Raw genomic sequence first — 13,386 nt, 5'->3', positions numbered from 1 at the left:
TGAATTCTCAGGGGAGCTTAGGGTGCACCCCCTGATAAATCCCCCAAATATATGTACATTTCACTAGACCTTTATTACTCCAGTATGAGTGCAGAAAAATACCCTTCAGCAGAGCAGAGAAAAATACTCCTCAGCCAGTTTGCACTGCCTTCATAGGCCTGCAGTAGCTAAGCCTAATAATAGCCATACCACACCAAACCTTCATTAAAGTTGCTTAACTTTTAGGGTAATATCAAAATCAAGTCAAGTCATTGTTATAGGGAAAATAACAACAGGTTATTATATTGCAGCATTAAATTAAGTTTTGCATCTTGCCCTCTTTGGTTTTTCCTTTTCATGTTTTGAGTGCGAGTAGCATAGTAGGCCTTCCGGTAATTGTATTATATTGCGGCAACACAACATTCCAGCTGGAACTTCATTTGGCCAATAAAAATGGCTCAATGAAACCTTAATAAAAGTTTTGAACAGGCTAGGCCTATATTGCAGCTATTACCAACAAAGGTGATTGTCTACTTTAGGCCTACCCAACCAATGACAGCAATAGGCTAATGCTATTTATATTACAACAGGCCTACTTTTAACCTTAAACTAAGTGGAGCACAAAATGTAAAAGACAGACCTTAATTTAGTCAATGAAATGTCTCAACAAAATGAAACAAAACACTTTTTGCATAGGATATTTAAATAACTGGTTTATATTATTACATAGGCCTACAATAATAATAATAATAATAATAATTTACAATAATAATAGTAATTACTAAACAATTAATAATGAATACGAAAATAAATAAATAAAAGGTAGAAAATTGCATCAAACCTGAATAGCGAGTTGCACATAGTCCATTTGGCCGCGGCAATGTTTTTCTCCTCTTTGTTCACTACAATATAAACATTTGTCCCCAAAGGCATTACCCTTGTCAGCTACTTTTCACTGTACTCTTTCTCCTCTAACTTTCGTTTTACTTCAATGAAAAACTACTCAATGATCGCAATCAACAGTAGCCTAGGCCAGGGTTCCTTTTACTCTCTCTCTTCTCTCTCTCCTCAGCAGCAGGTGCATGTGAGGTGAGCAGCCAGAACCAGTTTCAGCTGGACATAAGCTATACGCTTTATTGAATTGTAATTGGTTGACAGATAACAAACTGGCGCAGTTCTCATCACACAAAGACTAAATTAACAGAGGACAGGTTCAATTGGGTTCAGTCGGTAAATACATTTTAATTGCACATATCCGAGACCCGTGGCAATTATATCAGACCCGACCCAGATCCAAGACAAAAGTCTGAATTTAGGACCCGGGTCAGATCTCGGAATTTTGGGTCTGTTGAAACTGTCAAGACCTCTACAACAGACTACACTTAATTCTTTACCCCCTCTCTCTATTCCAGGATCCCGACCCAGGTTGGAGGATGCCCCCCCGCGAATCGTGGAGCACCCCTCTGACCTGATCGTGTCCAAGGGCGAGCCGGCCACCCTCAACTGCAAGGCAGAGGGGCGTCCCAGCCCCATGGTGGAGTGGTACAAAGATGGCGAACGAGTGGAGACGGACAGGGAAGATCCACGCTCCCACCGTATGCTGCTGCCCAGCGGCTCCCTGTTCTTCCTGCGTATCGTCCACGGTCGACGGAGCAAACCCGACGAGGGGGTCTATGTGTGCGTGGCACGCAACTACCTAGGCGAGGCCGTCAGTCGCAACGCATCACTGGAAGTGGCAAGTAAGTGCCTTGGCCATTTTGGCTCTTGGGGATAGAGAGGTGTGTTTGAGCCAAGTTGTCAGAAATTGATCAAGTATAGCACTGCATAGGATTGACAGAGAGGAGAGGCAATCCTTAGCTCAAGCAAAATGTAACAACTGGCACTGGAAAGGGAAAGTGAAGATAGAACAGCCAACTGTGGCTGTTTCCAGGTAGCAGATGTTAGCCCCTGAAATCATCACACACAGACACAAGCACACACACACACACACACACACACACACACACACACACACACACACACACACACACACACACACACACACACACACACACACACACACACACACACTATAGAAAACCCTGTGAGAATGGCAGCTTTTCACAACAGGGCACTGCTGCAATCTGCTCTGCTCAAATAAAACGTGGACGGCCAATTTGATTTCACTATTAGATTAGCCGATGTGCTATTGCATTAGGATTTCATTATGTAATTCCTTTTGATAACACAACGGGTAATTTGCATATTTCAGTTTTTTTTTGTTGCTGTTTTATGAATAGTTTTCCCTGATATGAGTTGAGGATAGTTTCTTGGTTTGTATTGGTTGCCGGGTTTTCAGTGCTTTAGAACGAAGCCTGGTAGGCTACAGTTACCACATTCCTTTTTCAAGAGCTGCCATTTGCTCCTCTTTCTTTCTGTTATAGGATGATGTAAGTAGCATATCCGACAAACTGTTTGTATACAGCAGGGCTCTTCAACCCTGTTCTGGAGAGCTACTGTCCAGGAAGTTTTCACTCCAACCCTAATCTAGCAATCTGATTCTAATAATTAGCTGGTTAATAAACTGAATCAGGTTAGTTACAACTGGGGTTGGAGCGAAAACTTACAGAAGGCTAGCACTCCGGGAACAGGGTTGGAGAGCCCCAGTGAACAGTATTGACAGCAATATACACATATTTGTTAGAGTTCAATTATTATGAAGGCTGTCTTTACCCCATGACAGACTATACCCTCTGTCCCTCAAAACACAGAAACTGCGTTTTTACTGAGGGAGCAGTGAAAGTCAAATGCTTTCAACCCTCCTTTTATGGAGCTTAGCCCTGGCCAATATCGCTCACCCTAAAACTCCCAACCATCTCAGAGGACCCCAACCACGAGACAGCCCTGGGGCCAATGCTCCGGAAGTAAGATGTGCGTACACACACACACACACACACACACACACACACACACACACACACACACACACACACACACACACACACACACACACACACACACACACACACACACACACACACACCACTCCTCCAGAAAATGTATTTTGAGGTTTTAAGGGATTAGGAATAGGGAGGAAGGGGGCTACTTGGCAGATAAGGGTGTCTGAGTTGCCCTCCTCCCCTCTTCAAATGGCCAAGCTGCTGCAGGGCACGCTCTCCTCAGGCAGCTCCAGGCTGGCTGCCCTCTGTTATTAATCCGATGGGTTAGGGCCAATATGGGCCATGGTGCTCCATAACTGCTTCACGCTCCACACTGAGCAATTTCCAACCTCAGGCAGCTCCAGGCTGGCTGCCCTCTGTTATTAATCCGATGGGTTAGGGCCAATATGGGCCATGGTGCTCCATAACTGCTTCACGCTCCACACTGAGCAATTTCCAACCTCACGTCCAGCTAAGAGCAGAAATACAGGCCCGGGCCTGTAGAGTTCAGCAGAGATTAGGACATATTTTCTTGCCAGTTGTACCAGTCAGTGGTTCCAAAGCAATTTGTCACCATTGATGCATTTTCTCTGTTGTCTGAACACCCTCTTCAAGAGATCGTTGAGAAATCTCTTCTTTTTTTTTTTACTCGTAATTGGACGAGTGGCAATAGCCTGTTTTCTTTCGATAAAGCTTTTCGGTTACAACTGGCTTTGCCAGTCTGAAAGTCAACTACCTGAGGAAGTTCTCCAAGTATCTGGTCTCCAGTGATCAGCTATGTCAAATGCCTTTGTGTGCCAATGTGTTTCCACTTAAAGTGCCCACTGGTACTGTGCTAGAAGATATGGTCTTCTCTCTCTTTGAAGCCCTTCAGGAGTAGATCTCTCTGAGCTAGTCTGTTTCTGAGTTGCTATGTCTCTTAATTAGTCTCTGAGTTGGATAGTCTAGGAGTTGATCTCTCTGAATTGGTCTGTTTTTGAGTTTAGACTGTTTGAGCCCTCCTGTGTGTCCAGGCTTAACTAATGGAATCAATGTGCCTGCTGCCAGGCTCGTGGGGGCTGAGGAAAGGGCAGAGGACAGGACTATGACCAGGGGGGCTAAACACAAAAGGAGGGGTCAGATGGCCAAGGTGAGGCCAGGACCCTCTGGCTGGTCCCTCTGGTCCCCCTTCCGTCTGGTGGTCATTGAGCTGGGCCCACCGGCCAAACCTGTCCTCCTCAGAGGATCATGAATTAATAAGACCAGACTGGGGCTAATGAGACTGAGGTCGTGCTGGTGGCCTGTGGCCAGTGGTGTGTGTGTGTGTGTGTCTGGAGAGGATGGGGGTCAAGAGGACATGACAACAGGTGGTGTGAGGAACAGTCCCCCCCCCCCACACACACACACTACCCCTGCCCCCATGCTAATGAATGCTGGGGCATCTGCAGGGCCATTGTGTGTCCTGGGTTACAGCAGAAGCATCCAGGTTTACAATAAAACAATATAATCCCACTCCGACTAATCAAGCTCCATTATCTCTCATTGATACAGATCACTATCTACGCGGGCTATTCCACCACACTGTTAAATACACCAGACCCTCCTACTGACCTCAACCGTCTGTCAGATTATGTTAGTTCCCAAACTGTTATGCAAGTGTAGGAGTATTAGGCAAGATATATTTCCTAGATGTGCGAGGTCGATTTTTACACGTTGAATCAGAGTCCTGTAACCGGGTTATACTGTGATTACAGAATTCCTTCGATTTGTTCGGTTATCTCAGAAGCATGTTGTTTGGAAATGAGTTGCAGTTGCGAAAATAGATCAACTCCCATTCTTGTCCCCAAGGCAACTCCTGTGGGGTCAGGCTCGGTGAATATGGTGCTGTTTATAGTTCTACTTACGGCTGCTTTATTATTCCATTTATTTTGTTGTGTTGTCCTCTTCCCCAGGAGCCTGCTGCCTGCCAGCCGAGAGGCCGTTTCAAAGTCAAGTTTCCACTTAATTGACTCTGGGAACTTTTTATTGACAGACGCATTACACTTTGGGCGTTCAATGTGGCCTTTGCCTAATGATAGGACAAAACCGTATGCTGTTGTATTAAAAGCACATTTCAAGGGGATTTAGCTGCGTTTGACCCTCCGCAAATAACCGAGCAAACAGACGTTTAAACTCTCTATTGATTTCTACAATATGTTTTTTTAATGAATTCTCTGAGCTGAAATTCACCTTAAGATGACCACCGCTCCAGAGTTGGAAAGGTCAGAGAAGAGCTTAAGTCATTCGACTGGATCTAAATGGATTTGTCACAGATCCATCTGGTTTGGAGTTTGTTGACGTGGGGGAAATGGGTGTAGTTGAACTCCCCACCCCCCCTTCTGTGCCATGCTAGAGGGAGTTGTTTGGGAGTCTTCATGTGCAAGGCACATTAATGGGCACAGGGTAAACACCGCTCAGCACATTTGATGAGAACTGGGCACTGCGGTGGGCAGAGGGTCAGTAGAAAGTACACCTTTGCCATCTGTTCCTGGGCCAAGTGTTCATTGGAAGCCATCACGCTGCCCAGAAGGTGCCCATACGTCATGACTGGACTGAGACAGCAGGATGCTCATCCACTGACGCAGTGGTCTTGACCGTCTCCGAGATGAGACTGAAGTGTCAGAGATGACTAGCCTGCCCATCTGTCTCAGCTGCAACCAACAACAACTAGATGATGCACAAAGTCAGGAGAGCTTGCTGACACCTAGCATAACTTATACAGGGAACTAAGAAAGTTGGCATCACCCAGGGGAATTGAATAGCATACAGATGTAGAATCTTAATTTGATCCAGTTTGCTAAAGCAGGAAAATAATCCTGTAGTGGTTGATCCATTTTTCAAAAGGAAATATCAAGTCTGAAATTTCTAAGTGGAAATTACAAACTTCAGAAGCTTTTTTAAATACACTACTAGTTTTTAATTTCCTGCATTACAGGAACATTCTCCTGCAGAGAGTGATCAAATGAAGATCCTACATCTGTAGGAACACACACAAACAGCCTCCTATTTAATCTGCCTCCTATCCTATCTCTATCCAATACACAAATGTGATGACATGTACCTCAAATTAGGGCTCGCGAGTGGCGCAGTGGTCTAAGGCACTGCATCTCAGTGCAAGAGGCATCATTACAGTCTCTGGTTTGAATCCAGGCTGTATCACATCCGGCTGTGATTGGGAGTCCCATAGGGCGGGCGCACAATTGGCCCAGCATCGTCCGGGTTTGGCCGGGGTAGGCCACCATTGTAAATAATAAAACATTTCAGTAGTGTACAAAGGTGTCAATGACCCAACAGTGTAATTGGTTGGCATATTCTTCTCGATGCTAGAACAGTGCGGTGTCTGGCATTGTCACTGGCCTGGCTGTGTTTGCGTAAGCGTCTATTCCAAATCCCCCGATGTGGCAGTTGGTCTGTTTGGGAGAAATAAACTGCTATTAACAACAATGGAGCGAATAAGCACACATACAATTATTGAAAACCGACCTGTTTCTTACCACCAACGTGGGCACCCAATATACAGATGTCGTATCTTAATTTCATCATCCTGTTGTTGCAGGAATCTTCCCTAGTGTAGTCGAGGTTTAAAAAGGCTTCTAAAGTTTATAATTTACACTTTAAAATACTTTATTTGCTCCAATGAAAATGGATCAATCCCTACAAAAACATTATATTAATTATAATCCACATAATAATTCACATTTCCTGTGCTGCAGGATTATTTTTCCGCTATAGCAAACTGGCTTGAATTAAGATCCTATATCTGTAGCTTGCATTCTTGCTCACTGCCCAGTCCCAGTCCAGATTCTGCATTTCTGTCATGTTTCTCTGCTGTTGTGTGTGCGTGAGTCAGTCTACAGACTATGTTCAGAACTCGTTTTCTTAACCCTGCGTTGGCTCCTGAGGGAAGGCGGATATGGAGGTATTTGGGATTTGGCAAGCTGTCCCTCATTGGAATGGTGGGCACCAAGAAAGCTTCCGAGCCCACACACATTCTTTGAGTAAATCTGCATGACGCAGTTGATCTTTTTGCGCGCTTTCCAACTTGAGATAACCAATTTAATTGAATAGATTTTACAGTAAAGGCACAACAATATCAAGTTTCTCTTCTGGATACGGTACTACAAAAATACTAGATCAACCATTTTGGCTTTGGGAAACATGGTGGGATGTCACATTTTCTGAAAAGATTTAAGAGTGACTTAATAAATAAATAAAATAATTTAGTTCAATGAAGCTTTTTATGATTTGTTTATGTGCATTTTATGGCAGTGTTATTGTCATACAGCTTTTTGCAAATGGCTGAGACCTTTATATGTTTGGCATCTCATCAACTCCTTCTTCAACGACAGTGCCTCTGGGCTGCTTTCTCACACTAAACATCACACCGACTAAACCATTGTCCCCCTACACTTCTTTTACGCCATTTCCCCGGGCGGTGATGTATTTTTGTCGTTGTTTTATTTTTTTAAGCCATGAAACACTCTTAAATATATTACTTGGGATTCCTCCTCTCTTAAGCACCTTTTGAAACGTCATTTTAAATGACTTATCAGACTTTGATTAGTATTCAGAGATCTTCATTATCGGACTGAACTACAGTGGAGGGGGTGGGGGAGATTCTCATCTTCAATTCTCATATCCTTGATGATTGTGAGAAGACTACTGTTGTGGTGGAGCAGCTTTTTTTGTTTTCAGTTTTCTCCAGATGGCTTGAGTACAGTAGACAAAGCAGAGAGGGCAGTGGGGGGAATTAGGGAGAATGGGGGCAACTGCCCCACTGGACAAAGGGGGTCCTCATGGCCCCATGCTCCCCTAACATAGGCCAAGGCAGACCATTACTAGATTAAAGTAATCCTCTTCCAGGGCAGACAATGTCTCTATTAGCTGGCCACACAGATTAGACCACCTCAGTAATGGATTTATTGTTGGGTGTATCTGCATTCAAAAGGACTACGCTTGGGGGGCAAAAGGGGCAGGTCCCCCGCCCTCCTCCCTCCACGCTCTCACCATGCCCCCTCTCTTTGTTTTTGCCATTCAATTGTTTTGGGTCAGTCCTTCTATCCAGTGGTGAAGGGGTGTATACTTTGCTCACACACACACACACACACACACACACACACACACACACACACACACACACACACACACACACACACACACACACACACACACACACACACACACACACACACACACACACACACACACGAACACACACACACACGCACACACACTGCTGACTCTTACATACACACACACACACTTCACAGACATGACAGAGGCACTGAATAACAAGTGGACATAGTGTTTGTAATAACAGGCCTCCTGCTGTGAAGCTCCTTCTTCCTCTAACCTCTGCCAGTCTGAAGTGCTTGTTTTTGGTAAATAACGTTATCCAAGGAGCCTTTCATCCAAGTTTTTTGACGCAACATACTTCTGTCTGTCTGTTTGAAGTGTCCTTCAAAGCTAAAATGACTGCATTTTGGAAGAACGTATACTTTTCAAAGTCACTTAGCGTGAGACTAATGTATTCAACTGTAGAGGAGGCTGGGATGCACCTCTCAAGTTTAGCAGAAGTTAAGTCACTATTATGCGACAGTTTGATTTTTGAATCGGCTGCTGATCATTTAGACAACTGCCCCATTGTGTTACACTGTACGCCATTTACATTACAGTTATTGAATGAAAGAATAATGAATCATTGTTATTCATTTACAGTCTTGAATGAGTCATTTTCACAGCTTTCTATTTCCTTACAACCGGTCAAACTGATGTCGTTTAGACATTTTGAAAAGGTTCCAGTTTTTTGGGGGGTTGAGTTATTGCATTTTCTCCCCGGTCCCTAAACGTCTTTGCTCCGTGAAAGAAGCAGAGATGACAGAGACATCTTTACCGATGTCAACTAGATTGAAGCATTCATTCTATCGATTTATGACATTATTCTGGTGAGCAAGGGTTTATTTCGTCTTCTAGGACAACATATAATAACAGAAGAGAAGCTGCATGGTCCCCAGATCCTCAAAAAGTTCTACAGCTGCACCATCAAGTGCATCCTGACCGGTTGCATCACCGTCTGGTATGGCAACTGCTTGGGTATCTGACCGTAAGGCGCTACAGAGGGTAGTGCATACGGCCCAGTACATCACTGGGGCCAAGCTTCCTGCCATCCAGGACCTATATAATAGGCGGTGTCAGAGGAAAGCCCATAAAATTGTCAGAGACTCCAGTCACCCAAGTCATAGACTGCTTTCTCTACTACCGCACGGCAAGCGGTACCGGAGCGCCAAGTCTAGGACAAAAAGACTCCTTAAAAGCTTCTACACCCAAGCCATAAGATTACTGAACAATTAACCATGTTGTGTTTGTTTCATATTTATTAATTCTGTGTTCCCGGTCCAAAATGACCACCCAATTATAGCTGATTATAAATCCATAATAATACTTATATTATCACCTAATGTTGTGTTAGATCTTTATATGAACTTAAGTTCTTGTGAACATTACAAGTTTGTCACTTCCATTTGCTATTTATGGCCTGTAGGTCTTATTGACCTGAGCTCATACAACTCGTTTTTGAGTGAAAAATGCATAATGTATGTTTTTTTTTACTATAACAAATACTCAGATGAAACATATTGTTCTATTTATCACAGACTACTTTGTGTCAAAGTTTAACAAGGACATTTGTTTTGAAACCATTTCAAATTGTTTAATAGTGATACAAAATAACATCTGTTGTGTTCCCAGTCAATACTGACCGGTAGGATTTTATTAGTAAAGAAAGGACATAAGCCCAGAACTACACATGAAAACTTTATCATATTACAAAATTAATGTCTGAGCACATTAAAGAACAACAGTAACAATAACAGTATTTCTATCAATGACAAAAACATTTAAATGTTCACAATCTGTCAATCAATGGTGGTTACATTTTGTGTGTTCTCATGCACGTTGGACAATACGTGGTGGCTGTTGCATGTGCCTGGACTTGGTTTATAGTTGAGTGGCAGGCGCTCCACCCACTTGTGCCAAACCTCTCTGATAGCTGCCAGCTTGTCATGTTGACGGCGGCCTGGTCTTGTATCACGGTTGTTGAAGCGAATCACCTGTGACAACACGTGAAATATCTGGAGTGACATAGTGGTACGAAAAATTGCCCGACCAGACTCTGCATCCCATAAACTGGTGGTAGATTAGTTTCTGTACACACCAGCCAAAATCAAGAGACCCACGTCTGCTTGGACGTCTGTCCGGTCTACCTCCTTCCAGTAGTCTTTGTAAACGCGTCTCCCCTCCAAGTTGGTCATGTTTATCACTATAGTTGCGATTGACTCTGTCAGGAATAGTTGTATGTCATCAACCCGGGATATGGCGTATCTCATTTGACCCTGGGGTCATCCTGATAATATTTTCAGCCGACAGCCAACCTCTCAGGTGGGGATGAAGACCAGGACAAATTCCCATTCTTTGACTGGAATGTAACAACAACCTCAGCAGGGCCCTCTTCCTCATCACTGGATTGTCTCGGTTGTCTTTTGGTCTGGATCATATTCTGTGTTGTCTTCAACTTCTGACACTTCCTCCTCTAATGCATCTTCACTGTCAGTTTCCTGGCCTCTGTCCTCCTCACCAGTGTCATGATCAAAGTTATGATCAAGAGCCTCACATACAGTATATCGTTTGGTCATTGTGCTGCCACAGAATGAATTGTGAGCAAGGCCTCAAAAAAGCTTTATATACCATAGCTGCGATAAAAGCTATTATTATTGAAACAATGTTGTGGTTGTTTGTGAGAATGCCAACAGGTGTGGTTCCCGTGGAGGAAAGATTTGATTGGGAAAAGGTTCCCGTGGGGGTTGCCATGGAAGCCAAGAAGGGGAGTGAGGTGTGTGTGTGTGTGTGTGTGTGCTCAGACACATGCATGTGGGGGTCTGGGAGAAGAAGTGTGTCCATCTGATGAATGGGCATGTGCCTGAACTCAATTCTATACACTAAGTGTAGTCTCACCCATTCATTTCTAATGACCGGTCATTTTTGACCGGGAACACCACAGGTGTACAAAATAAAATACCCCAAATTTAATGAAAATCATCCAAATGTATTTTGTGTGTTCAGATGCCCTGTGTGGACAAAGTCAAGGAACCTGACAATCAGATTAAATGAACTACATTTTTCAGAGAGAACACTTGCAAATCGGTCCAATTCGACCGGAACACAACAGGAGGGTTAACCCAAATGGCCACCAAACTATTTACATTGACAACCCCCCCCCTCCATTTGTAATTCACTGTTTATTATCTTATCTATGCATAGTCACTTCCCCCCTACCTACATGTACAAATTACCTCAACCAACCTGTACCCCCACACATTGACTCGGTACCGGTACCCCCTGTATATAGCCTCATTATTGTTATTTTATTTTATTACTTCCGTATTTTCTTAACTCTTCTTGAATTGCACTGTTGGTTAAGGGCTTGTAAGTAAGCATTTCACAGTGACAAATAAAGTTTCACTTGATGTATCTAATTATAGACAAGTTGACTAACAAGTAGCCTACCAAATGTCGGAAATTAGAAGCAGAAACATCTAAATCAGACAAAAACAATCCTGCACTCTCTGTCCTAAAAAATGTCCACCGTGTCTGACTGTAGCCTAGAGCGTGTTTTCTATATTAGCAGGTAAGAGTCGGGTGCGGGCCACAGATTTTCATTTTATAACATACAGTGCATTCGGAAACTATTCAGACCCTTTAACTTTTTCCACATTTTGTAACTTTACAGCCTTATTCTAAATGTATCAAATACATATTTTTCTTCCTCAATCTACACACAATACCCCAAAATGGCGAAGCAAAGACAGATTTTTAGAAATGTTTGCAAATGTATTAAAATACAAAACAGAAATACCTTATTTACATAAGTATTCAGACCCTTTGCTATGAGACTCGAAATTGAGCTCATGTACATCCTGTTTCCATTGATCATCCTTGAGATGTTTCTACAACTTGGAGTCCACCTGTGGTAAATTCAATTGATTGGACAGGATTTGGAAAGGCACACACGTGTCTATATAAGGTCCCACAGTTGACAGTGCATGTCAGAGCAAAAACCAAGCCATGAGGTTGAAGGAATTGTCCGTAGAGCTCCGACACAGTATTGTGTCGAGGCACAGATCTGGAGGAGGACACCAAAATGTCTGCAGCATTGAAGGTCCCCAAGAACACAGTGGCCTCCATCATTCTTAAATGGAAGAAGTTTGGAACCACCAAGACTCTTCCTAGAGCTGGCCGCTTGGCCAAACTGAGCAATCGGGGGAAAGGGCCTTGGTCAGGGAGGTGACCAAGATTCCGATGGTCACTCTGAAGGAGCTCCAGAGTTCCTCTGTAGAGATGGGAGAATCTTCCAGAAGGACAACCATCTCTGCAGCACTCCACCAATCAGGCTTTGTGGTAGTGGCCAGACAGAAGCCACTCCTCTGTAAAAGGCACATGAGTTTGCCAAAAGGCACCTAAAGACTCTCAGACCATGAGAAACAAGATTCTCTGGTCTGATGAAACCAAGATTGAACTATTTGACCTGAATGCCAAGCGTAACGTCTGGAGGAAACATGGCACCATCCCTACGGTGAAGCATGGTGGTTGCAGCATCATGCTGTCTGGATGTTTTTCAGCTACAGGGACTGGGAGACTAGTCAGGATCGATGGAAATATGAACGGAGCAAAGTACAGAGAGATCCTTGATGCAAACCTGCTCCAGAGCGCTCAGAACCTTAGACAGGGGCAAAGGTTCAACTTCCAACAGGAGAACAATCCTAAGCATGCAGCCAAGACAACTCAGGAGTGGCTTCGACTAAGTCCTTGTCCTTGAGTTGCCCAGTCAGAGCCCGAACTTAAACACGATCGAACATCTCTGGAAAGACCTGAAAATAGCTGGCTGTGCAGCAACACTCCCCATCTTACCTGACAGGATCTTGAGAGCTTGAGAGGATCTGCATAGAAAAATGGGAGAAACTCCCCAAATACAGGTGTCCCAAGCTTGTATCGTCATACCCAAGAAGACTCAAGGCTCTAATCGCTGCCAAGGCTGCTTCAACAAAGTAGTGAGTAAAGGGTCTGAATACTTAAGTAAATGTGATATTTCAGCTTTAAAAATAAATAATTCTAAAACCTGTTTTTGCTTTGTCATTATGAGATATTGTGTGTAGATTGATTAGAGAAAAAAACAATTTCATGCATTTTAGAATAAGGCTGTAACGTAACAAAATTTGGAAAAAGTCAAGGGGTCTGAATACTTTCCAAATGCACTGTAGAGTCGGGCGGTTGCGGATGGGTTATTAGCAATTGCTGGCGGGTGAACAAACAGCTGCACCCTTTATTGCTTACCACTTTTTCCATGTGTTATTTTCCTTTAGACTCCATGAAATGATTACCTCTTCCTAAATATTTGGTCAAATTCTTCATTTTGTGT

The 13,386-nt window shown here is 43.5% G+C and overlaps 1 protein-coding gene across 8 annotated transcripts in view; it reads left to right on the top strand.

Moving 5' to 3' along the window:
• The window catches only part of LOC139530540 (roundabout homolog 3-like), a 297,879-nt gene that overhangs the window by 184,203 nt on the left and 100,290 nt on the right, over positions 1-13,386 (top strand). For all 8 annotated transcript variants that reach the window (XM_071327104.1, XM_071327095.1, XM_071327055.1 and 5 more), the window contains exon 2: positions 1,392-1,718. In XM_071327104.1, coding sequence (XP_071183205.1) covers positions 1,392-1,718 — 327 coding nt within the window. The remainder of the gene's footprint in view (positions 1-1,391; positions 1,719-13,386) is intronic.

The sequence above is a fragment of the Salvelinus alpinus genome, chromosome 1 (assembly GCF_045679555.1).
Source record: "Salvelinus alpinus chromosome 1, SLU_Salpinus.1, whole genome shotgun sequence".
Lineage (NCBI taxonomy): Eukaryota > Metazoa > Chordata > Actinopteri > Salmoniformes > Salmonidae > Salvelinus > Salvelinus alpinus.
This window is presented reverse-complemented; position numbering and strand designations above follow the sequence as displayed.